The sequence below is a fragment of the Aotus nancymaae genome, unplaced genomic scaffold (genome assembly GCF_030222135.1).
Source record: "Aotus nancymaae isolate 86718 unplaced genomic scaffold, 86718_ANA_hifiasm-v0.15.2.pri h1tg000008l, whole genome shotgun sequence".
Taxonomy (NCBI): Eukaryota; Metazoa; Chordata; class Mammalia; order Primates; family Aotidae; genus Aotus; species Aotus nancymaae.
The window spans coordinates 64,767,005-64,794,631 of NW_026988419.1; the positions used below are offsets into that span (position 1 = coordinate 64,767,005).

A 27,627-nucleotide genomic window follows, 5' to 3' on the forward strand; every position below is an offset into this window, starting at 1 on the left:
GATAAGGTAGTATATTTTTATGAGACCTAATTTGGATCTAGACTGAACACACAGGAAAGAGAAAGCACTTGTGGAACAATACATATTCTGGCACACTATTTAACATGGCCACTTGCTCAATTCATAGAATATGCAGCAAATACGAAGGCTTTGACCCAAGGGAATATTTTTCAGTTTAATGTTGTAACAGAAAGAAAGTGAAAACTGGGATTTCATCTGTCATATTTCACTACAAAGAAAACTTTAGAAATAGATGCCTCTTTTATATATTAAGGTTGGAATCGCTTTGCCACAACTAGCCTAAGAGTAATAATGTAGGTTATTGTTTATCATCTCTTGTAATAAGAAAAATAACATATATTGAATGTCTTAGTTTATAATTTATATGTGTTGTAGTTGATTTAGAATAATTATCTTCTCTGTAAATATTTAGGTTTTATTCTTAAATATTTGATTTAGAGTGTATTTATTTAAGACAAGTATTTTATAACAGACTGTCATCTTAAAATATGTGTCATAACCACTAACCCATTGCTTATACAATAAGTTAAAAATATTGGGGGTATATTTGGGGATTACAACTGAATAAAATGGCCTTTCCTCAGATGCTCCTCAAATGCTTTGAAATGAGCCGTGAGGGAGTGTGGCATATACATGTTAATTTTCTTTGAATATTTCTCTGAAATATGAATCACTTCAGACTAATTTAGACAATATTTTGGGTGTGAGCAGCCTAGTTACAGGAATCTTATTTACACAAAGATTTACATGTCAGCCTTCTAAGCTTTGCTGCCAATTACTTGTGTTTACAGCCTGTATGCTTTAAGAGTTTTAACAATTTAAAAACAGAGTACTACTTTATTATAAGTAAGAGTTTTGTAAGCACAAAATACATTTGCAGTTGGTAAGTAGAGGTTTATAGAACTCTACAGATGCATTTGTTTCTATCCATGGTCCAGTACAAATCTATGACAGCACCATTGGTCACTAAGGAAATGGTTATTCAAACCTGGTTCTTAGTTCCAGCTCAGTAATAGTCTAACTTTCTTAATCTGGCTCAGCCCTCCCTACTCTTTGATTCCCAAATCTAGCTTGGCTTTTATGTTCTATCTAAATTAATATGTTACCTTACTTTATTATCTGTTCTCAGCTTTCCTATCTAAGGCAATTTGTATTTACACTTGTTTGTTAGGTAAAAAGCTCATCAATCTATATAAAGCATGAGCTTTTATTTTTACCTATCAAATAATTCTTAATAATTAACTTTAGTCATTTCTATATATATATAGACTACAGGCTCACCCTTTCAGCAGGGACTGGAAGAGAGAATGATTTGTGCTCCTTCCCCATATCTCAGTTAGACAGATGCTTCTGAAAGCAACCAAATATTTTGGCTGCATCTGTTTTGAGAAATATTTTATTACAAATATTTAATGATCTTAAAAATCATCTGGATCATAAAGATTATACATTTTCTTTCCAAAATATTTGCACGCTATGTGCCTATACAACAATTTGGTAATTTTTTTAAACAAAAAATCATTTATCCTGATAATAAATGCCAAGAGAAAAAGAAACTTCTGAGAGACTGTGAATAAAATAAATCTTAAACACTCACAAAAAAATACTTCAGTGTAGTGCAGAATAAACAAACTAGAAATTCATCTGAAATTCTAAATTTCTAATCTTTTTTTTTTTTTTTTTTTTTTTTTTTACTATTTTCTTCCATAAACCATATTGGTATTCCACCTATACATTGCTTGATATAAAAATTCGATGTTACCTGCTGTCTTCAAAACATAGAGTAAGTTGTTACATGACTTTGTTTTCATCCCTGCTTACTTCATTTCTAGGCAACTTGTGAAGAACCAAATATTATAATTCAGGATATAGTGACCTGTTTTGTTCCTAAAGTGACTAGCATATTGTACCAAGCCATCACAAAGTATGAAGAAAGATTGAGAAATAATACATACCCAGCATCTGATAACTCCATCCTCTCTTCAGATAGTACAGGTTTCTGTAGCACATGCAATGAAGACTTTACATATAGAACGTACAAATCTTCAACAACTGAAATATTTCAGGCAGGACCCTGTGCATTTCCAGTTGACCTGTCAGGAAGGAGACCAACCACACCGATACAACTTTCTCCTGCACATAAGGAAAGAACTGTTGTGGGGAAAACCTGTCATGCAAAAGGACAATCTATAACCTCCACACTTAAATATAATAAAACCAACGTGCTATGTTCATACCCTAAGCTCAGAAGTTGTAAATCAGACAGTGATCTTTTAGCATCATTTGAAACAAGCACAACAAAGTGTAAGGATGCTACTACTCAAACAGATAGTGAAAAAGAAGACTTGCCCTCCAATGTTGATGTTTGCTCAGTTGCTTCTGAGACTGGAAAATATGCTTGAGAAGTTAGAGTCTGCAGTGGAGAAAAAATGCGTTGAGATGTTTTCACAAGAAGATGTACCAGTCAACATTAAACCAAGCTTAACAGCCAGTGATGAACATCTCCCATCATCAAATAAAAAACCTTTGACGGATTCAATGCCTCATACTTTAGACCCAATGTATGATATTGCAGAGGACATGGTGCACACCATTTTAGAAAAGCCGATGTCTCTTACTTCTTCTAAGCAAAATGAATATCTTCATCCTAAAGATTCAACTAAGCTTTCCTGCCAGCAACATAAGACAGACCCAGTATGCATGTTCCTTCAGAGAGCTGGCAAAAATAAATCTAGTCTTGAATCTGACACAGCTAGTTTAATTGTCAATGAAGAAATACAAAATGTACTATCAAATATTTTTTCCCAATCCTCTTTGGTTGGTTATATAGGGGAAGCAATTAGTGCTATACTAGGTTATATGAAAACGGAACTAAATAATGAGAGAAGTATTGCATCTGAAGAAACAGTAGTACTCCTTCAGCTACTTGATGATATCCTTGTTCAGCTCCGTCAAGAACCAGCAAAGGAAAATTTTCAAAAAAGTAGACAACCTAGAATAAGTAGTCGTTCTGACACCGAAGAAAAGTGCAGACTCGCTGGCACTAGATTATCTAATAGTCCTAGGTCTGGGAGACCATTTCCACCTATAAATCTTCCAGGCATGGTTCTTTATTCTGAAGATGAGGAGACAGACAATATTGTAAAAAATGTGCCTGATTCAGCTTTCAAAGATGAAAAAGTAAAATCACAAGAACAGATTCCTAATGATTCGTTTACAAAGGGAAACACTTGTTTTAAATACCAAAGAGATATCGAACCACCTACAAAGCCTGTTTCTAGAAGCCAAGTTACATTTCCTGATTGGGAATTAAAGACTGAGCCACCATCTCTTAATCATAAAGATACTTTAAAGAAAAAACTTGGTTTGAATAAAGTTATTTCAACCTTCAGCCAAGACCAAAAGCCTCAAATACAAAAGGCTTCAGAAAACATAGTCACAAGTGTTTTCAAAGAAATGCTCAAGGACATATCTTTTGTTCCTCCTGGTCACTTAGACAGCAAAACTGGTGATGAAGCTTCAGTTCTTTTTTCACAAAAGCCTCAAGGACTGTCACATCAAGAATGGATAGACCAGCTGTTTTCTGTTTCAGAAATCAATACAGTGGCTCAAGAAATAAGAGACTCTGTGTTAAACATACTTCATAAGGCACCAAACTACATTTCCAATACCACTAATAGTTACATTTCATCATCAGTTCATCAGACTTCCTTAGATAGTTCTGATGCTGCACACAGAGTCAAAGAAGCACCAAATAAATGCTCATTAAAAACATGGCTTGTCAGTGAAAAGAAAATGCAATCTTTATCTTCATTCAATTTTGATTCTAGAAAGCTTTCCTGGTTAAAATCTGGAGAAAGTGAACTTAAACCTGTAGATGACATTAATGATAAGATCATTCATATAATTTTTAAAAGACTGAAGTCATTTATTTGTCCAAAATTGCATATGGGCTTCAAATCTTCACTACAATCTCAACTTAGTAGGTACACAGCTAAAATAGTGAACATTGTTTTATGTGCTATCCAGAATGAAGTGGAACTCCATAAGAAAAACCTAAATCTTATGGAGATTGACCATACCAAATCCCTTACAGCTAATACTAATAAAAAATTAGAATCTCTTGTCACAAGTATTGATGATGACATTTTGGCAAGTCCATTATTAACATGTATTTATGATGTGTTATCCAGCAAAAATGCAGATCAAAGAAACATTTCACTTTCTTCATGTATGCCAAAGTCTGCAAATGACAGCGTTGATGAACAAAGCATTTTGCCAAATAGGCAGGATAAAAAATCTTTTCACAAATATATGGCTACTCCTTGTGCTCTCCACAGTGGCGATGATGAAAAAGACATTCAAAATAATGCAAAATTGGAAGTGTTAGATAGAATTGAGGAAACACTACATGAAATGTTAAGCAAGCTCCTAGGAAGCCAAGAGACTACCAATAAGAATCAGAAAATGGCTGCTGCATTGCAGTCTAATATTCAGTTAATTTCCAAAGCAATTTTTGATTATATCCTTGCAAAATTATCTGGTGTTGACATGGATACCAGTTTTGCAAGTTGTGGATTAAAAGCCATCTCAGAGACTCTTGGCATTGACAACCCATCATTTGCTTCAATTCTTGAGAAAATGGCCAAATCCACCAAAATAATGTCCAGCATAGTTTCCAGAATGGTTCAGGAGGGCAATAAAGAGGGGACTCAAAGCAAAGCAAAACCTGTTGCTCCTGTGTCTTCCAAAGCAGAGAGCACAAAAGAAATGCATCCAAATAAACTGAGAACTGTAGCTTCAGACATTCTTAATATAGTTTTTGCTAAACTGAAAGAGTTTGCCAATGGATATTTAGAAATTCTGGATGCTATTAATGATGAAAATAAGAAAAGCAATAAGATGGGCTGGGAATGTGAAAGCACCAATATTTCCAGAGAGACACATGAAGAATCATTTCTGTCTGCTTTATACATGCCTGCAAAGAAGGTATCAAGTGCTATCATGAAGGCTATTCAAACAGAATTAAACGTGACCTCATCAGACTTGAAGACAAGTGTAAAAACCCCACCACGTGAGACTCAGATTCTTATGGATGTAGTCAAATTAATTTTAGATGCAGTATCTTCAGATATGTTTAATCAAACTGAATATGAAGAGGGAGGCATTGAAACTTATCGATACAGGCCAACATATGGAAGTCTTCCTGGAGAAGCTGAATCCGATTCATTTCTAGAAGATGATGCATATTCAGAGAAGAAAATTATTGATGATAGATCACTACAAAAAGAAGAAATGAAAACACATTCTCTTAAACAATGGGCTCTAGAAAAAACCTTAAGGAAAATTGTAGTAAAACTCAAAGAACCGAATGTATCTCCGATTGCTCCCATCATAAGAAATATTTTGAATGAAATTTTTCAAAGTACTTTAATCAATCAATTAAATGTGCTTTCTCTCTCCCACTCTCATTTTCATGGCATGCCTCACAATGTTGATGAGCCAATTGCCCAAACATCTGTTCAGTGTATGGATAAAATGATAGATTCTTTAATTTCCGAAGCAGATATAGCTATAGTAACAGAAAACATTGTTAACGCTGTATTTCACAAACTTTATTCAGCTGCCATGACAGAAAGAAATGTAAGGAAAAATAGGTATGAAACTATCAATTTTTCAGCTAATGTTTCTTTTCATGAACACAGCTATGAAGGAAAGTCCTCTGTCTTGGATAAAAATCCATGTACTTCTCAGTCTAGATTCAGTGTTCCTGACAAAGAGGCAAAGGTAAATGTAGTTGAAGATATTGTACAGGCAATATTAACAAATTTGGAAACGTTTGCTACTTCCAAAGTAAAATCCGTCTTTTGTTCCCAAGTCAACTTTACAGTCCCAATGGCCTTACCTATTCAACAAGATCAGAGTACACTGAGCAAAGCATTATCAGCCAAAGATCCATATTCTGATGAGCAATTTTCCTATTGCTCAGTAGATCATACTAAGTCAGGAGAGACCAACGTGTGCCAACTGTGTTTGTCTAAATTAAATACTTATGCACAACAAGTGGCTAGAAAAACTTTACAAGAAATTAAACATGAATTAGATAAAGAAAAAGAAAATCATTTCTTAACTGACAACATTGGGATTTCTAAAAGTATTGCTAAACAAGAATGTTTCAAAGGCAGTATCTCACAAAAGCTGTTTGGGAAAGCAAGCAGCTCCACAGATTCACAGTATCAACCAAAAAATAAGCCTGGAATTTTTCCCGCTAAATTTTTAGAAGGTATTATTACCGAGATTGTTAAAAAATTGATCTTTTCTTCCATACCAGAAACACAAATACAAGATAGAGGTCAAAATGTCCATGATGAGAAAAATCAAGCTAAACTCTATGACACTGCTATGAAACTCATCGATTTACTGCTAAAGGAGTTTTCAGATGCTCAAATTAAGGTTTTCAGACCAGACACGGGGAATCAGTTTTTCCCACCTGTGGGAAAAGAGCCAACAACAGATGAAGCACCATCCAGCGTTAAGATAAAATCTGCAGATAAAATGCCACCTGTCGATAAAGTGACTAAAAAACCTTCATCAGTTAAGATACCATCAACTGACAAAACATTAGTCAATAAAGTTGTTCACTCTTCTGTTTGTAATATTTTAAATGAATATGGATCTCAAGACTCCATTTGTAAGAATATAAACAGTAATGGAGAAAATTTAGCAAGAAGACTAACTAGTGCAGTGATAAATGAAATTTTTCAACATCAGCTTAACTTGGTATTTTGTGATAAGGTTTCAGTTTCAGCATGTTTCCCTCTGGAATCTAAGAAGCTTGTTGAAAAGGTCCAAAAGTTGGCCCAAACAGCCAGCAAAGAATGTCAAACTTCATCACCGTATACAATAATATTACCTCATAAATTTTTAGAGAATGTGATTTCTGCTCTTTTATCTAAAATTTTCTCAACAATATCCAGCACAGAAACAAGAAAACTTGAGGACAATTTGTTCACAGAACTGGATTTCTTTCAAATGAAGTTAGTAAGTGCAGTTGCAACAGAGATCTCCCAAAATAAACATATGATTATACAGTATGTAGAATCCTTACAATCTGATGATCATGAAATTACTGAGTTAGTGGTTCAGTCTGTTTATAACAAGCTCTTGCCACAGTTTGGATCACAAGAAATCATACAAAATTGTGTCACCAGTGGATGCAAAATCCTTTCAGAAACCATAGTTGACTTGGTTCTACGAGAAGTGGCTGGCAATCAGTTGCAGAGCTATTTTTGTGGAGGGCTGACTCCACATCAGTGTGTGGAAGTTGAAAACATCATTGAAAATATCCTTAAAGATGTTTTCCAAACTACTGATGTGCCCTTACCTAAACCATCACATGCTCATAAGCTGTCTTATAACATAATAGAAGAAATTGCTGTGAAATTTTTATCAAAGCTTTTATCTGTATTTCCAAACGTGCATAAAGAAAGAACCAAATCCTTAGAGACTGAAATGCTAAAAATAACTTCAAAAGTATTAAATTCAGTCCAAGAATTTATCTTCAAAAGTACAGTTAAACTTGTAGCACCCACCAAGGAATCACCTACTGTACCTGCAACTGATAATGCAACTATTGAAAACATAGTTAATTCTGTTTTTACCAGTGTTTTAAAGCACTTTGGTTCTTTTACTTCTATATTTGAATATTTAATGGCTAAAGGTAGTGTCCTCTCAGATATAATAGGCTTTTTATTAGTGAATGCAATTTCCAATTCTGAATTTCAACCTCAAGTAGAGGAAGAAGTATCAAATTCAGAATTAGTTCTGGAAGCTGTCAAAATTATGGAAAAAGTGACCAAAATTATTGATGAGCTGAAGTCTAAGGAAAAGTCTTCATCCAGAGAAGGTTTGATATTAGATGCCAAACTTTTAGAAGAGGTGTTGGCCTTGTTCTTGGCTAAACTAGTAAGGTTTCCAAGTTCCTCAAGCAAAGATGAAAAAAACTTATCAAAGCCTGAGTTACATAAAATTGCATCTCAACTGACAAAATCTGTAACAGCTGAAATTTCCAGAAGTAGCATTAGTCTAATAGCTTCTGATCCTGAAAAACACTGTTTAAATCCAGAAAATATAGAAAGTGTTGATCAGGTTGTTAATTCTGTTTATAATAACATACTACAACAATCAGGAACCAACAAAGAATTTTATTATGATATAGAAGATACAAACACAGTCTTTCCTAAAGTGGCTAGTTTAATTATTGATGGAGTTTCAAGTTTTCCATTAGACACAATTGGCTCAACAATTTCAAATGCTGATCTCTCTGGAGAGCTAGACATTAACAGAATTGTTCAAAAGGCACAAGAACATGCTATTAATGTGATTCCTGAATTGGAGGAAGAACAGTTAGATCAAGTTTCATCTGAAGAGGAATATCCTATTAAAATAGTTCCGTATGTTGGGAAAAAACCAGTCAAAATAGATCCAAGAATTATTTCTGAACACTTAGCAGTTACTTCTACAAAAACTCAACCTCTTATGGAACTTAAGCAGGAGTGTTTGAAAAGAACTGGACTTAGCATAGCAGAACTGAGAAGAGCATCAATAAGTGGGAGAAATTACTCCTCAGAATCACCTAATTTAGAGAATAGAAAGAGAGAAAGACATGCCTCATTAGATAAGACTGGAAGACTGGATGTAAAACCCTTAGAGGTAAGTGCAAAAGTAATGGCAGGAAAATGAGTGGATAGTGAGACATGGTTCTTCTGTGATTTCCTTCCTGGTGGGAGATGTTTGGGTCAGGGGGATGGATCTCTCATGGTTTAATGCTGTCTTCATGATAGTGAGTGAGTTCTCATGCTACTTGGTCATTTAAAATTGTGTAGCAACTGCCCCCATCTCTCTCTTGCCCCTGCTATCTCCATGTGATATGCCTGCTCCCCCTTTGCCTTCTGCCATGACTGGAAGCTTCCTGAGGCTTTCTTAGAAGCTGATGCCACTATGTTTTCTGTAAAATCTGCAGAACTGAGAGACAATTAAATGTCTTTTCTAATAAATTACCCAGTCTCAGTTAATTATAGCAGTGCAAGAGTGACCTAACACACACCAAAATTCTTAGTTTATCATGGTTTAAAACTTCTTTAATCTTCTTTACTCTTGCTTTTTTGGAAGAAATGATGGTCTCTTCCAACTCTGAAATTTTATTTTTAATCTGGGTTCTCATCATTATATTAACATATACTTGGTAGTCTTCATTCATATATAAATTATTGCCTGGGAAAAAAATTAAGTGAACAGACTATAAAATAACATTAACTAAACTCAGTTAATTATCTATAGAATTATCTGCCACAAATCTTACTCTTAGTTACAAGCTTTCTTTACTTGAGTCATTTATAACCACAGAGTGCAAGAAAGGAATATTTAAACTAAAACAAATACCACTGTCCTGTTCAAGGAAGGAAAAGCCATCCTAAAAACAAAAGAATAAAGCAGCAGACACGGGCAACTCAGTTAAGGCATGTTATTTGCCCCAGTCTGGCTACCAATATTATCTATCTTCAACAAAGGGCACAGCAGAGAAGAGAAAGAAAGACCAGCCTGGCCAATATGATGAAACCTTGTCTCTACAAAAAAGTACAAAAATCAGCCAGACATAGTGGCACTCCTGTAGTCCTAGCTACTCAGGAGGCTAAGATAGGAGAATCACTGGAACCTGGGAGTCGGAGGTTGCAGTGAGCCGAGATCACATCACTGCACTCCAACCTGGGTAACAGGGAGAGACTCTATCTAAAAAAAAAAAAAAGAAAGAAAGAAACAAAGAAAAGAAAGTATGTATATTTAGATTTTTCTATAATTCCTTACCTAGGATTTTTGGAAAATAGGTTATCCTGTCTCCATCTGTCACAAAACGTTCACGATAAATGACAAAGAAGAAGTCATTTAATTATGTTAGATCTTGCTCTGACTTTTGGAGTAAGTTAGATTAGATTGATGTATATAAATGTAAAAAAGTGATGCATGCCAACAAATATTTTCTTATTTGACTTTATTTCTTTTAAAAATATTGCTAATATACAATTAAGTGATAATTGAAGATATTACTTAAATCAAAACTAGAAATCACAAAAAAATAGCTACAGTATAATCAAACTACAGGAAAAGTGACTTAGACATTTGTTTTTAATATTTGCTATACCTTTTTTTTCAGGCTGTTGGCAGAAATTCATTTGAGAATACAAGAAAGCCTGATATTACAAGGGTGGAGCTCTTAAAAGATGTGCAAAGCAAAAATGATCTTATTTTTCGATTAGTGGCTCATGATATTGATCGAGTGGATTTGAAAAATGACATAAATGAAGAACTCAATTGTGACGAAGATGAAGTTGTTTTAAGAGAGACTGTGGCAGAAGAAGACTTCAAAGTATTTAAAGATCAAGTAAAAGAAGTCAAGAAGCCAGAAGAAAACAAAGTTTCTCCTAAGTCAACACGAAGCACTAGCAGACTGAAAAAGCTTTTGTCACTATGTAACTGTTGTCAGACCACAGCCAGTGTAAATATTGAAAGTACTGAAGCAACCTCAAATCAGGTAATAGAATCTAAGGAGACACATGTTAAAAGAGCTGTTGCTGAGCTTGACATGGCCATAAAAAAAGCCATGCCTGAAACAGCCTCTTCATCTTGGGAGGAAAAGCCACTGTGTAAGGTAAGTGAGAAGCATGACAGTTAGTGACAAGAAAGGGGAGATAGATTTACAAATATGGCCCAATAATGTATCTTAGTTGGTCAGAAAAGAATGAATTCAGTCTCAAGCCTGGTGATATTTACAGAATAAGGGAAATAATTACCAGGCACAGCTGTGAATCTCAACTGTAGGAAAGCAAATAATAGGGGAAAAACTAGATTAATTAGAATCTCAAAGAAAAGAGACAATGAAACCGTTAAGAAACATGTAAACTAATTATTAAAAACAATTGGTTTCTACCCTTTTGTATTTTTGCTGGTAAGTACTCATTGAACATTTGGTGTGGCGAGCCTAATGCCACTAGAACAGCAGCAGAAGATTGGCTCTGAGTAGGAGGGAGAAAAAAAGATCCGCAGAGATTCAGACTGCTTAGGTTTGAATCCTGACTCTTAGTAGCTAGGTGACCTTTTGGTAAGCTATATAACCAACTTACCCCACCTTAACAAGATAATTTATATATTTTAAATATCACCCTTACAATTAGCCCATAATCCCTGCTATCAGCATGGTTAACATCTCTTGTTGCTGGCTCCAAACCCTCAAATGATGGTCTGGGTCTCAATGACCTTTTGAGTTTAGTCCTGTCCAAAAATCTATACCATAACATGTTTTTGGAGAATATATTATTTTTAATATTCTGATGAGGCCATTCTCTTGATTATCCATTTGATGTGATTCTAAGGTAAAACAAAAGCTTAGATGAACTACAGAAAATAACAGAAATATAACTGCTCAATTCAGAAGTACACATGACTTTGCAACAAATAGATCAAAATATGTGTTAAGGTGATTGATCTGGCAAGATACCTAATTGATCAGAGTTGTATCTGTGTTCTTCCTCTTTTGGAACCCCATAATATATGATTTTAAATGTTTTTAAAGTTTAGAGGTAGATTTCAACAACATTGTTCTAGATTTATGTTTAAAATTTGTTCAAAATCCAGTATCACAATTTGGGTAATCTTCACTGAACTATTTCAAATTAATTATATTCAAAGACACTTTTTAATTAGAATTATAGGGTTCATCCATCTTTTAAGTAATTTCTAAAACTTTGTCCTGTTAAAATGTAGATTATATGGCAAAAAAATGCCATAAGGTAAGAAACTATATCTCAAACTCCATTTAGAGTAATAGCTGATTTGTCCTTTTCCAGAAAGAAGAGAAGAATCTTCTTAATGAACCACCACATTACTTCATACACAGAATTATGAGTTCATCTTCATGCGACCAAGAAGATCTCATTTCATCTACTAGGTACATGAAATTAAAGCAGTCCAAATATAGAAGTCTGATAAACCAGAGCTTATGGGTAGAAAGAGACCCCTGGCAAAACTGTAACTGAGCAAGTATTTAGCTTCAGACCTTCCCTCACTTCTTCCTTTCATTGGAACCCTACTGTGGAAAATTCCAAAGCCACATCTGGCTATTTGCTCATGCATTTTTAGATACCCAGCCTATAGGTCCCAGTTTTGAAACCACTTTCTAGTGTATCTTCTTTGTAGTCTTATTACAGTGTTTGTTAACGTATTAGGTTATTTTCTAATATGAGAGAGGTAATGGCCCAGAAATAGAGTATGTAGTATCAGTACAAAAGGGGCCATGCTTAGCTGTCTTCACAAAGCTAGTGTTCATTGCCTATAAGAAGAATCCAAAGGAATGAGCGAGAAATGTAAGTTGGAACATTCAGAGATAAATCATAGAAAGCAATGGAGTTTGACGTGACTCTTTAAGAATGGATAGAACTTACGCAAGTGAAAGACAATCCAAATGTGGATGACACTAGCAGCAAAATATGGACCTTAACAGTTATAGGGGACAAGGAGGAACAAAGTGCCCTGTAGACTTGTAATCTGATTAATAACTCTATCAAGAATAGTGAAAATATCTAAAATTGTGCTTAAATTTATAAAATTATACATAACTTAGAAAAGATAACATTTTTTATCTGGTAAGAAGTACTGATGATATACACAGAAAAATCTACCTAGTAATTTATTTTTTCACTCAGCATGCTGGAATTGTTTTTTGTTTTTTGTTTTTGTTTTTTGACATAACCCTATTTTGGCTCACCATTGTCTCTTTCCTCCTACATAACATGTTATTGTAACATACATAACTAATAATGTTGGAACCTCTCTATTGGTTATATCAGTGAAGTAAAAAGCAGGCATAAACAATATTAAATAAAAATAATGTTAAAGCAAGATAATACCAGGAAGCTCAAGGTTCTGATTTTCCCATGGAAACAAAATATAAGTAACTACAAACTGACTAACAAAACTTTATAACAGCTCTGGAAAACAGTCTGTGGCAACCAAATAAATAGTGAATCAAGAAAAAGCTGGCTGGGCATAGTGCATCATGCTTGTAACTCCACCTCTTTGGGAGGCCGAGGCATGAGGATTGCTTGAGGCAAGGAGTTTGAACTTAGCTTGGGCAACATAGCAAGACCCTAACTCTAATAAAATAAAGTTATACAAAATTAGCTGGAATGGTCATGTGCACCTAGTGCTAGCTACTCAGGAGGCTGAGGTGACAGGATTGCTTGAGCTCAGGAGTTTGAAGTTACAGTGAGCTATAATTTTACACTGCACTTTAGCCTAGACAACAGAGTGATACTCAGAGAGAGAGAGAGAGAGGAAAAAAAAAAGAGAAAGAAAAAGAGACAGAGAAAGGAAGGAAGGAAGGTGAAAGAGGAAGTAAGAAAAGAGAGAAAAAAGTATGAGAGAAAGAGAAAGGAAGGAGGAAATAAAATAGAAAAGGAAGGGAAGGAAGGGAGGGAGAGAGGTGTGAAGAAAGGGAAGGAGGAAGAAAGAGAGAAAGGTAGAAACACGTTCAAAAGAGTAAAAAAAAAAAGTGTAGTTTAGCTTGTTCTTAGACTCAACTTCCTCCCAGCGTGGTATAACATATTCAAGAGAAAGGAGCCCAATTTACAGTGTCCTCCCTTTGGTCGAAAAAACAGAATACATCTTGTTCTGACCTATCTATGGGCTTTCTTAGGAAATTATTTTTGTTTCACCTGACTAGTAACTCAAATAGGCAATGGTGTCATCGTTTGGTTTTAAGCCTGAAAACTACAGAAAGTAGTGGATAGCTGCCGCAATTCATGAAAACTACAGGGGGACTGCAGAACCATAAACATCTTGGGCAAGAAATTATGAGAAGAGAGAGATGCTGTAGAACATCTAAGTTCCTGAGAAGGAGCAAAGAGTGACTCTTTGTGAAATTAAATCATTTAAAAGCAGCTCAGAAAAATTGGGTTTGGGGAAGCACAAACATAGGCTTGAAAGCTGCATACACAGCAAAGATCTGAAAAAGTCTGTCTTCACTTTGGACTGTCTCCAAGGTTCAAAGTCCCACTAATTAGTAAAGATTTTCCACATCAATCAGCAGACACTAGAAGAAGTGGCTTCTTTATTATTTCAAATACTCATATTTAACAAAAGACCACGAAGCATACAAAAAAAACGGGGAAATTTAGCTCATTTGAAAGAATAAAATACCCAGAAAATGTTTCTGAAGAAGCATATCAGTTGGACCTACATGGCAAAAACTTTAAGACAACCATCTTAAATATGTTGAAGAATGTAGGTAGACAAAGAACTAAGGAAATTAGGAAATATATATATGAACAAAATTAAAATATTAAGAGTATTTATAAAAAAGAACCAAACAGAAATTCTGGTTGTGGTAGCACATTAGGGCAACTAGAGTTAATAATACTTTATTATAGATTCTAAAATAACTAAAAGAGTTGGATTGGACTATTCTTAACACATAACACAAGACACAATATATGCTTGAGGTAATGGATACCCCAATTACCCTGACTTGATCATTGCACATTGTATACCTGTATTAAAACATCACATATACCCCATAAACATGTACAAGTATTGTATGCTAATAAAAATTAAAAATTAATTCTGGAGCAGAAAAATATAATAACTGAATTAAAAAATTTATTAGAGATGTTTAACAGCAAACTTGGACAGACAGAAGAAATAATCAGTGAACTTGAATGCAAGTCATTTGAAGTTGTCAAGTCTAAAGACCAAAAGGAGAAACCACTGGAAGAAAAGTGAGCAATGCCTAAGGGATTGTGAAAACACCATCAAGCAGAACAATATACACATTATGTAAATTCCAGAAGAAGAGTTTGAGAAAGAAACAGAGGGTTTATTTTAAGAAAAAAAATGGCTGAAACTTACTAAATTTGAAGAATTATATACATACACAAATTCTAGAAGCTTAAAAAGCTTCAAGCAGAACAAACACAAAAATACCACATCGAGACACATATTAAACATTCAGAAGACAAAGAGAATCTTTAAAGTAGAAAAAGGAAAGTGATACATCATGTACAAACAACTCTCATAATATTTCTAGTGGTTTTCCCATTAGTTATAAGCCAAGAGGCAGTTGGATAGTGAAAGAAAAAAATATACGGTCAAACAAGAACTCTACATCCAGAAGAAAATGTTCTTGAAAAATGAGGAGAAATTAAGATATTCCAAGACAAGAAAAAGAGCTGTGGGAATACATTAATACTAGAGCTACCTGAAAAGAAATACCAAAGAAAGTTCTTCAAGTTAAAAAGAAAAATGAAATTATACCAAACAGTATCTCAGACACATATGAGACTACGTAATTTTTAACAAATATAAATACATGAACAAATATAAAAAAAATTATAATTTAGCTCATACATCCACCTTTTAATTTCTAAGGGATTTAAAAGACAAATGCATAAAACAGATTATAAACTTATGCAAATAGGTACAGAATATGAAAAGATACAATTTGGGACCTCAATAACATAAACTGATTATGGAGTAAATGTGTTAAAGAGTAGAGTTTTTGTATGCAATTAAGTTAATTTGGTATCAATTAAAAAACAGAATCTTAACTTTAGGATGTTATACATAATCCTTGTAGTAACCACAAAGAAAATATCCATAAAATGTACATAAAAAGAAATTAGAACTGAATCAAAATGTGTCACTAAAAAGCTCAACTAAATACAAAGGAAGACAGTAATGGAAGAAATGAAGGACAAACTGTAAGATGCAAAAAACAACAAAATGGCAAAAGAACATCTTTCTCTATTCTAATTACTTGAAGTATAACTGGGTTAAACACTTTAATCAAAAGATATAGAATTGAACAGGAAATAAACAGCTCTACAATAATAGTAAAGGACTTTAATAGGCCATTTTCAATCATGGAGAGACAACTAAACAAAATAAGAAAATAGAGGATGTTGATATAGTTTCGCTGTGTCCCCATCTAAATCTCATCTTGAATTGTTGTTCCCATAATTCCAACATGTCGTGGGAGGGACCAGGTTGAAGGTAATTGAGCCATGGGGGTAATTACCCCCATGCTGCTTTTCTCATGATGGTGAATGAGTTCTCCTGAGAGCTGATGGTTTTATAAGGGGATTTTCCCCCTTTTGCTTGGCACTTCTCCTTCCTGCCACCAGGTAAAGTAGGAGGTGTTTGCTTCCCCTTTCACCATGATTGTAAGTTGCCTGAGGACTCTCCAGCCGTGTGAAACTGTGAGTCAATTAAACCTCTTTCCTTTATAAATTATCCAGTGTCAGGCAGACCTTTATAGCAGAATGAGAACAGACTAATACAGACGTGAATAACACTATAGATTCATTGAATCTATCAGATATGTTTATATAAAACAATAACAAAATACACCATTTACTCAAATGTACATAGCACACATAGATAAACTGTATCTTAGGCCCCAAAATGAGTCTTCATAGATTTTAAAAGTTTGAATTTATACAAAATATATTTTTAAATTACAAGGAGACAAAACTAGAAGTCAACAGCAGAAGAAAGCCAAAACAGCTTAAAATATGTGAAAATTAAACAACATACAATATACTTATCTACTAATGGACCAAAAAAGAAATGATAAGGAAACTTACCAAACTTACCAAACTTAAGGAATAGAACAAAAGCAATGTTAAGAGGAAAATTTATAGTTCTGAATTCTTCATTAATAAATAAGAAAGATCTTATACCAACAACCTAACTTTACACTTTAAGAAACTAGAAAAAGAACAAACTAAAAGGTATTAAGTGAAAGAAAATAATAAAGATTAGAACAGCAATAAAATAAAGAATAAAAACACAGTAGAGAAAATCAATAAAACCAAGAGTTGGTTCATTAAAAAAAAAATCAACAAAATTGACAAGTCTTTAGCTAGATTGCCTAAGGAAAGAAAGACGGCCAAAATCATAAACGAAAGAGGTAAAATTGCAACTGAGTTTACAGAAATAAAAAGGATTATATGAGGGTACTATGAATAACTGTGTGTCCAACAAGTTGGATATTCCAGATGAAATGGATAAATTCCTAGAAATACACAATCTGTCAAGACCGAATTATGCTAAATTATATTGAACAAATTTAGAAATAGTAAGGAAATTGGAACAATAACTGAAAAACCTCCTAACAAAGAAAAGCTCATGACCAGATAGTTTCACTCATGGATGTCACAAACTTTAAAGAATTAACACTAATCCCCCTCAGACTTTTCCAAAAAATTGAAAAGAGGAAGTACTTCCAAAGTCATGATGCCATCATTAGCTTATTACCAAGACCAAAGACTGCAAGAAAACACTACAGACCAATATTACTGGTGGATATTGATACAAAAATCTTCAACAAGATATTAGCCAACCAAATTCAGCAGTACATTAAAAGGTTTATAGATCACGACCAAGTTAGATTTATCCCAGGAATGCAAGCAAATTTCAATATACAAAAACCAATAATAGGCCAGGCGCAGTTACTCATGCATATAACCCCAGCACTTTGAGAGGTTAAGACAGGCAGACTGCTCAAGCCTGAGTATTTGAGACCAGGCTGGGCAACATGGCGAAACCCCATCTCTTCAAAAAAATATATACAAAAAATAGCCAGGGGTGGCGGTGTGCACCTGTGGTCCCAGCTACTAAAGAGGCTTGGCCAGGTGAATTTATTGAGCACAGGAAGTTGAGACTGCAGTGAGCTGTGATCACACCACTTTGCTCCAACCTGGGTGACAGAATGGGACCCTATCAAAAAAGAAAAAAAAAATCAATATAATACATCACATTAACAGAATGAAAGGGAAACATACACATACATACATACACACACACACACACCCCCCACACACGCACACCCATCTCAAATGATGCAGGAAAACTACTTGACAAGAGTTCACACTTCTACATGGATAAAAAGACTCAGCAAACCAGAAAGAGAAGGACACTACCTCAGCATTGTTAAGATCACATATGAAACATCTACAGCTAACATTGTCCTCAGGGTAAGGAAATGAAATATTTCCTCTGAGATCAAGGACAAACAAAAAACAATGACTACTTTTGCCGCTTATATTTAACATAGTAGTAGAAGTGCTAGCCAGAAATATTGGGCAAGAAAAAGAGGGATAGGCATTCAAATTGGAAGAGTAGAAAAGTTATTGTTTATAGATGACATGGCCACAATGTAGAAACCTCTAAAGAATACACACAAAAAATCTATTATATTTAATAAATTAATTCAGCTAATTCAGCAAAGTTGCCAGATATAAAATCAAAACAGAAAAATTAGCTGCATTCTATATCCTTACAATGAACGACCTAAAGACAATTAAGGAGAAAAATCTATTTATATTAATAACAAGCAGAATAAAAAGAATATATTTAACCAAGGAATTGAAAAATGTGACTTTGTCAACTACAAAATAAGCAGAAAGATATTTCATGCTTATGGATTGCAAGGTTTAATATTGTTGAAATGTTCATTCTACTCAAAGTAATCCATAGAATCAATGGAATCTTTATCAAAATACCAAGATTTTTTTGTAGAAATAGAAAATTTATCCTAAAGTTCACTAGTGCCTCAAAGGACCTTTAATAGGAAAACAACCTTAAAATAGAACAAAGATGCAGATGTTTCATTTTCTGATTTCAAATCTTACTACAAAGCTATCATAAACAGTGTGATACTGACATAAAGATAGACTTATAGAGCAAGGACATGGAATAAAGAGCCGAGAAATAAACCCTTCCATATATGATCAAATGATTTTTGCCAAGAGAACCTAGACCATTTAGTGAGGATGGGATGTCCTTTTCCACAAGTGGTGATGGGAAAATTAGATACTCACATGCAAAAAACAAGCAAACGAAATGAAGGTGAACCCTTACCTTAAACCATATACAAAAATAAACTCAAAATGAATCTGAGATTTAAGTATAAGAACTTAAGCCGGGCGCAGTGGCTCACGGCTGTAATCCTAGCACTTTGGGAGGCCGAGGCGGGTGGATCACGAGGTCAAGAGATCGAGACCAACCTGGTCAACATGGTGAAACCCCGTCTCTACTTAAAATACAAAATAAAATTAGCTGGGCATGGTGGTGCGTGCCTGTAATCCCAGCTACTCAGGAGGCTGAGGCAGGAGAATTGCCTGAACCCAGGAGGCAGAGGTTGCCATGAGCTGAGATCACGCCATTGCACTCCAGCCTGGGTAACAAGAGTGAAAGTCTATCTCAAAAAAAAAAAAAAAAAATGTATAAGAACTTAAAAAAACCTTTGTCAGGTCAGGCACGGTGGCTCACGCCTGTAATCCCAGCACTTTGGGAGGCCGAGGTGAGTGAATCACGAGGTCAACAGATCGAAACCATCCTGGTCAACATGGTGAAACCCCGTCTCTACTAAAAATACAAAAAATTAGCTGGGCATGGTGGCGCGTGCCTGTAATCCCAGCTACTCAGGAGGCTGAGGCAAGAGAATTGCCTGAACCCAGGAGGCGGAGTTTGCGGTGAGCCGAGATCACGCCATTGCGCTCCAGCGTGGGTAACAAGAGCGAAACTCTGTCTCAAAAAAAAAAACAAAAAAAACTTTTGTCAGAAGACATAGGAGAATGACTTCATGACATTGGATTTAACAATGTTTGTTGTTGTTTTTGTTGTTATGATACTAAAAGTACAGGCAAGAGAATAATAGATATATTGTGATTCATTATAATTAAAACTTTTGTGCTTCAAAGGACACGATCAACAAAGTGAAAAGTCAACCCACGGAATGAAGGAAAATATTTGCAAATTGTACATCTAGTAAATAATTAATATTCAGAATATGAAAATAATTCCTATGACTCAACATCAGTGAGACAACCCAATTAAAAATGTCCAAAGGAAGGGAAAATGTGGCATATCTACACCATGGAATATTATGCAGTCATCAAAAATGATGAGTCTGCGTCCTTTGTAGGGACATGGATGAACCTGGAAGTTATCATTCTCAGCAAACTGACACAAGAACACAAAATCAAACACCACGTGTTCTCACTCACAGGCAGGTGTTGAACAATGAGAACACAAGGACACAGGGAGGGAAGCACTACACACTGGGGTCTGTTGGGGGAAATAGGGGAGGGACAGTGGTGGGTGGGGAGTTGGGGAGAGATAGCATGGGGAGAAATGCCAAATATAGGTGAAGGAGAGGAAGGCAGCAAATCACACTGCCACGTGTGTACCTATGCAACAATCTTGCATGTTCTTCTCATGTACCCCAAAACCTAAAATGCAATTTAAAAGAAAAAGAATTCAATAACCTACAAAATTTCTAATAAACCTGTATGCTAAGGATTAAAAACAAAAATGTCCAAAGGACTTGAATAGACTTGAACATAGGCAATATAAGGATTTTCAGTCATTTCCCTAATCATTAAAGAAATACAAATCAAAATAACAAGATACCACTTTCAACACATTAAGATAACTAAAGAAGGAAGTAAGAGAGGGAAGGAGGGAGGGGTGAGTGGGGAAGGAGGGAGGAGTGAGTAAGGAAGGAGGGAAGGAGAGAAGGAAGGAAGGAAAGGGAGGGAAAAGAAAATAAGCACTGGTAAGGGTGTAAAGAATTGAAACTCTTGTACATCGATGGTGGGAATTTCAATAGTGCAGTCACTGTGGAAAACAGTATTGAGGGGTTCTTAAAAATTAAACATAGACTTACCCTATGATCAAGCAATTCTACTTTTTTGTACATACTCATAATAATTAAAAGCAAGGACTGAAACAGATATTTGTACACCATTTTTCACCATAGACAAATCCCAATGTCCACTGATAGATGAGTAAATAAACGTGTTATAAATATTCAATGTCATAAATATTCAGCTTTAAAGGAAGGATATTATGATGCACACTACCAGATGCATCAATAGCACAGTCAAAAAGCATAGAGACAGAAAGTAGAAAAGTGGTTTCCAGGGGAGGAGGAAAGAGGGAAATTAGGTTTTAATGTTTAATCGGCATAGAGTTTCAGTTAAGAAAGATGAAAAAGTTCTGGAGCTGGATGATGATAATGGTTGCACAGCACTGTAAATGTACTTAATGCTACAGAACTATACACTTAAAATGGTTAAAATTGTAAATTTAATGTATGTATAACCACAATTGTAAAAGTAGGGGAAAAAGTCAGTCAGAAATCATTTTGATTTGATTTGGAATCTCAGTGAATAATATACTATTTCAGGTTTCTTTCCATATGAAGAGTAACTGTTCTTTAGCTTAACCAGTAAGTTTTTCATTTATTAAATATACCTAAAGTGATGCTCTTTTTTCTTTTGTTTTAGAGAGGATGAAGATTGTTACTCAGAGTCAAGTGCTGAAATATTAGAAGGTTGGATTCTTTTTTCTGAAATTAGAGAGTGTTCAAAAGGAAATGTTGTTTACTACTTTGATAATTTTTTTTAGTCATCAAACTAAAAACTATTCCCTATCTAAGGTCCTCCTCTGTTTATTTCTGGCTCAATCCATTCCAATTACCCTAACCTCCTTGCTGTTCCTCACACATTTTCTACATTAACGGCCCTTGGATTTGCTGAGCCTCCTGTAGTACTCTCTCACCTGGATCTGCATATCAGATCTTGGCTCAAATGTCACTTTCTCAGTGAGGTCTTCTCTGATCACACTCTGAAACTGCAACTTAATTCTGATTATGGTGCTACCTATCCCAGTTCTTTGCTTTACTGCATAGCACTTTCTGTTTATTGTGTATTTTAATTGTTTTTTGACTATCTCTCCAGAATGTAAGCCTCATAAAGGTGGAGATTTATGTCTGTTCACAGCTGTATCACCAAGAGCTTAACACAGTCCATGGTTTATAGTAGATACAGGCATTTAATGAGATAGGAGAGACTATGGGAGGAACCAAAGGTGAAGGAGGAGCACACGATTTCTTTTTTGGTTATGTGAGTTTGAGATATCCTTTAGACCTTTAAGTTGAGATGTTACGTAAGCAATTGTGTATTTAAGTCTGAAATTCAGTGGAAAGATCAAGGCCAGATATATGCATTCCTAATTCATAGAATATACAATAAAATCTCAAATAACTTAAATCTGAACATCTGGGTCCCACAAATATCAGGAATATTTCTCTGCTGCTTCATCGAAATAACTTCATAGTTTTCCTGGGGAGTTGGATGCCCGTATACCCTAGAAACTTAAAAACATATGTTTGGAATCATGGCCCTTGTAGCAAACCCAAATGTCCTCAATCATGTAAAACAAGGTTTGTTCAATTATGTGCAATATAGATACAAACATTTTTTAGGAAGATTATCAAGCAACAGTGAAATCTTGCCAATTTTATCACATAATTTAATCACTTCTCATATTTGAGCTGATTGATATTTTACTATTACTTTTTTTTGGAACCCATATTGGCCCAAAGAGTATTTTAGATAGTTATTCCTTTATCTGCATATTCCTTTTGTTGGCTTTTGATGAGTGTAGCTATATAAAATGCATAGTGTTTTCTTATATGATATCTCAGTGGCCGCTTGTGAGATAGCCACGGAAGACAGTCTCATTCCCATATATGTATGAGAAAACAGAGTCAGAGAAGTTAGATGTTCAATGTTCACAAAGCTCTAAGCAACGAAGCAAAGATTCAAATACAGGTTTTCTGTCTTAGCAGGTTAGCTGCTTCCCTAGCAGTGGGTTGTTGTGAAGCTTCTCTCAGTGTCATTTCTAGCTCCTTGACTGAATTTCTTTCACTGATATATTGACCTACTCAGGCAACTTTTGGTCCTGTAGATTCCACCAAATTTCCTCCAGGCATTGCCTCAAAGCTCTCCTGATTGTCCCAAAAGTTACAATTTAATAATATCAGTACTCTCCTCTTTATTGTAATGATCTGCTTTTAAGTATGTACAGAAAGTGGTAGAGCTGGAAGCGCTATTAAGAATCGTCTATAATCTCTCATTTTACAGGGAAACAAAGAGGCTTATAGGGATTGAATGGTTGTGCATAGATATATAACTGCTAAGTTATAGAGCTTGCCTCTCCCACTATGTTACATTTCTTCTTTCTTTCTTTCTTTCCTCTTTCTTTCTTTCTTTGTCTCTTTCTTTCTTCTTTCTCTTTCTTTGTCTCTTTCTTTCTCTCTTTTCTTTCTTTCTTCTTGAGACAGATTTTTGCTCTTTTTGTCCAGGTGGGAGTGCAATGGCACAATCTTGGCTCACTGCAACCTCTGTATTCTTGGTTCAAGTGATTCTCCTGCCTCAGCCTCCCGAGTAGCTGGGATTACAGGTGCCCACCACCATGCCCAGCTAATTTTTGTATTTTTTTTTTTTAGTAGAGATGGGGTTTCACCACGTTGGCCAGGTGGTCTCGAACTTCTGACCTCAGGTGATCCACCTACTTGGGCCTCCCAAAGTGGTGGCCTAAAGTGAAGCCACCACTCCCGGCCTCATCTTTCATAATTTCTAACTGAAGGGATAAGACATGCCCCAGAATTCTAGGGCACTCACCCATTTCACTGTTGTTCTCAGTACATTTAAAATAACAACTTCTTCCATCTGCCTAAATTATATGATTGTTTGGTGAAAAATAGTAATATGATCAGATTTGTGTCAACAAATATATATGCCTCAGAAAGAGACTATTTTACTTTTTTTTTTTTTAAATCTCTACAGAAAGTTCTCAGGAACAAAAGCCAGAGAATAGAAGCAGTGTTGAGGTAAGTATTTTAAATTATCCTTAATTGGAATGTATTGGGACCTAGTTAAGCACAATTCGGTTTTCATAGTCAGGGACTGTGTGGTGTGATTTGTAGTATATCAGGAAGCATTCTCCTGTTCACAATTTCTTACACCCTGTTCTCTCTCCCTAGCTGAGGCCTGTCCCTGGTATATTAAAATATCCTAACAAAATCTTTGGGTTAAGTCAGCATTCCTTGTTTAAGTGCACCAAATAATACACTGGTTTTTCCTAGCATCTAAGTACAATTTCGTTTATTAGCTCTGTTGCAACAGTCTCTAGAAAGAGCCTAGAAGAAAAAAGTTTTCACAGATAATGTGATTATATAGCCTAAGTTGAGAATCAATACTTTACATTGTCTCTGCCCCATTTGATTCCTCAAGTATCTTGTTTACAGTAACTTAATACATGAGCACACTTAAGTCTTCTTGGAAGAACTATGGTAAAACTCTTGTAGTAATATCTGCTGCTCTTTACCTGATAGAGACACTGCACATTCCTTTTATATTTCATGTATTTAAGCCTTACTTTTTTGATTTTTAGCAGATGACATTTTTTCAATCACCTGCCCCAGGCTATTTTATGCCTCTCTGGGACAATTGCTGCTCCTGTACTTAAAACTGATAAGGGTCTACAGAGTAAAGCTAATATTGGAGACACAATCCCAGCACTGTCAGGTCCAAAGAGCCACTTTATTGCTACCAACTTTGCAGTGGCTAAGACTTCAATAAAATAAAATTTGGGGTTACAAAGTGATCATCATTTCTCTCCCCTTATCATTACATCATTTTTCAGAAAAGGGTTTTTAACTTTTGTCAATTCAATCAAAGGATAGAGGGGGAAGACAGAGCTGAGATTTTTCATGAGTTAATATGGTTGAACCACTGACCTTCATTTCGTGTTAGCCAAGGCCTGCATTCATAACAAGGGTCAATCTTAGGCATCTTACTTCACAAAATCTATGAGCCTCAGTCTCGGTGAGCAATTATTTGAGATTGCAGAGCACAGATATATTTTATGGAAGGTGCTATAGTGATATATATAGGTATATCTAGTGGATTTGAGGATTTATTGGTATATCTAGTGTTTAGTGTCCAGTGAAAGACTCAGTTTGTATTTCGATTTGCTTTGGCAGTTTATCACCATCTTTGAAAGATCTAAGGATGTTGACAGTGCAAATTCTTCAAACATTTCAGGTACAAAATGAACTATTTTAGCAACTGGTATAATTAAGCTCTCAATTGTATGATTTTGAATTTAGGATTTGTGATTACTATCCTGGAAATGAGTGGCTCTCCCCTTGCATATTACCAAAATGGGATTGAAAGAATATTCTTACTGTTTGTACAAATGCCAATTTGCAGTAAATTACGTAGTTCTCTATCTGTACACCAAGGCAACAATGGATAATTTAACTAAAATGTGTCAGGCACCAGCTAGCCACATTTTATTTAAAGAAAAAAAATGAGAATCATTAAAGAGAAAAATGACAATAGGTTTCCAAAGTTACCCCCCAGCTAATGATCGGCAGAGCTATGTTTCAAATCCCAGTCTCATGTAGCATCGTCATTGTCTACACACTCAAATGGTCATAAGAGTAAGGAAGGTACTATGAACAACAGCAGCAGGTTGAGCAGGGGCATGAGGCTCATGGGAGATGGCGTGCTGCCTTCGCAGGAGGGAGCTGCTACTCAGCTACCATCACTGGTATGCTAGATTGTTCCCAGTTCTTCCAATTTTTCCAAAGAATCTGGGTATAAAAATTTTATATGTAAGTTTATAACCTTTGAGTATCATTTACTACAATCAAGAAAATATGCAATTTTAGTGGCCCTATTAAAACTTATGAAGTATCAGAAAAGTACATAAATGATTATTTCTTTACCTATAAAATAACAATTTTGTTAAAGTAATATGATTATATTTTTTAAAGCCTCATGCTGAATAAATGGTGCAAAAAAAGTCCAAATAGAAACTCTTTTATTACCTACATAATCCTGTCTCATATGACATAAAGAACCACTTGGGATCAATCAATGGAAAATTTACTCAAAGTAGATGAGAATTTATAGTATTTTTAATGTACTTCTACCTTCTCTTGAGCATTCTTAAGTAGGTGTCCACACTGAATAGAGCTGAAAGTTATGTTCCCATTTAACTCATTAGACATTTTCAGAGTGTTCTGCTGGGAAAAGAGAAGTGGACTTTGCATACCTGACTAAAGATGTCTCATAGGACAGTAGGCATAATGATGCCATGAGTGTCAGAAAGCCTGGACCCTATTCCCAGCTGGGTCACTGTTTACTCATATAACCTTAGGCAAGGTATTTGACATCAGCATCCAAAAATAAAGATATTCTTCTTGTTTACTTTGTCCACAGAAACTCCCAAGCCCAACGTCTCCAAACGAGGATGTAAAATGCTGACAAAAATGTCTTCAGCTTTGTCGAAGGTGTTTTCTCGAAATAATCCCAATATTTCCAGATCTTCTTCACCAACTCACCATCATGAGGACTAAAGCTTTTGTACCTGATATAAGTATGGTCACTTCTCTTAAAAAATAAAATGATTTTTAAAGCATAGTACAGTGTCTTGTAAGATGATTCCTGTACTACTGAAAATAAAAGCAAATAGTGTAAGAGGGGCCAGGTAAAAGAGAGGTTTAATGTGGGTAACCCCCCATCTAGGCACCAAGGAAGGAGAGCTAAGCAGATTTCCAGCACAATTAGTGCCTGAAGAATATTTTAGTTTATAGTGTTACTTCTCAGTTATTTCCTTTTATATTATCCTTTATATATAATCATATATTAGTTTATAGAATGAGTGCCTGAAGAATATCTTACTACTCAATCATTTCCATATAATATATATGTGTGTGTATATACATATATATATGATTATATCTTAGTTCACTTAGTTCATAGAGAACCGCCTAGAGCAGACATGGCACAGGGCATGAATTAAGGAATAAGCAGCTTATAGTCGGAGGAATGTCTGTAGCAGACATGATGCAGAGCATGATTTAAGGGAAAAACAGTTATACCAGGACAAGAATCCATGGCCCAGGTGGCAGTGTTCAGTATCGTAAAGATACCCACTGTATGGCAGGCTTGGGGCGAGAGCCACTCCTCCTGATAAAGGAGTTGTAGTACCTTGTGTCTAGTTCTTGTGGAATGCTGCCCTCAGACTGGCAATCCCATGAGCGACCGAGGGCTTAAAACCCCTCCAGCATAATCATGCCTTGGTGACTGTGAACTTTATCAGCTCTTGTCACTGTGCTAGCTCAAAAGCATCGTCCTATAGAAATCATTGGAAGCTGCCAGCAGGTGGCGGTAGACCCTGTCAGTTCTGTCACTGCTGTGTGACTCAAACATCCTCCTATAGTCTTAGAAGCAGCATGCCCATAAATAAGAGATATTGCACACTGCACCCTCTTCACTGCGCACGGCCCACCTCCTTGCCTCGGTGACCTAATAGGAGTGGACTCCTTGCTGTGCACTGCCTACCTCCTAGCCTACCTAGGTGACCCAATGGGAGTGGACCCCTTGTTTATTGCTCATGACCCTATCACTACCCTTAAAGATGACCTCACTCACTACCCTGCCCCCTAACCTATGCCCAATAAATACAGATAGTTCTGGACGTTTGGGACCTTGCCTGTCTCCACTTACAGGTGGCGTGGCCCCCCTGAGCCCAGCTGCACTTTCTTTGTCCTTTTGTGCCCTGTCTCTTTATTTCTCAGATCATGTGCCTCAGCACAGTGATGGGGACACCCCACGACCCAGTAGGGCT

At 35.5% G+C, this 27,627-nt stretch overlaps 1 protein-coding gene across 2 annotated transcripts; it reads left to right on the plus strand.

Moving 5' to 3' along the window:
- Positions 1-6,312: 6,312 nt before the first annotated feature.
- Positions 6,313-26,417, plus strand: LOC105709523 (fibrous sheath-interacting protein 2-like). Of its 2 annotated transcripts, XM_064373416.1 has the most exons (7): positions 6,313-8,733; positions 10,232-10,726; positions 11,922-12,022; positions 21,426-21,472; positions 23,772-23,815; positions 24,971-25,031; positions 26,217-26,417. In XM_064373416.1, exons 1-7 carry the CDS (start codon positions 6,424-6,426, stop codon positions 26,351-26,353), a joined length of 3,195 nt encoding a protein of 1,064 aa, XP_064229486.1. In that variant the 5' UTR covers positions 6,313-6,423; the 3' UTR covers positions 26,354-26,417. The 2 variants fall into 2 exon arrangements, with proteins under 2 accessions (XP_064229486.1, XP_064229485.1); XM_064373415.1 differs by lacking the exon at positions 24,971-25,031.
- The last annotated feature ends 1,210 nt before the right edge of the window (positions 26,418-27,627 follow it).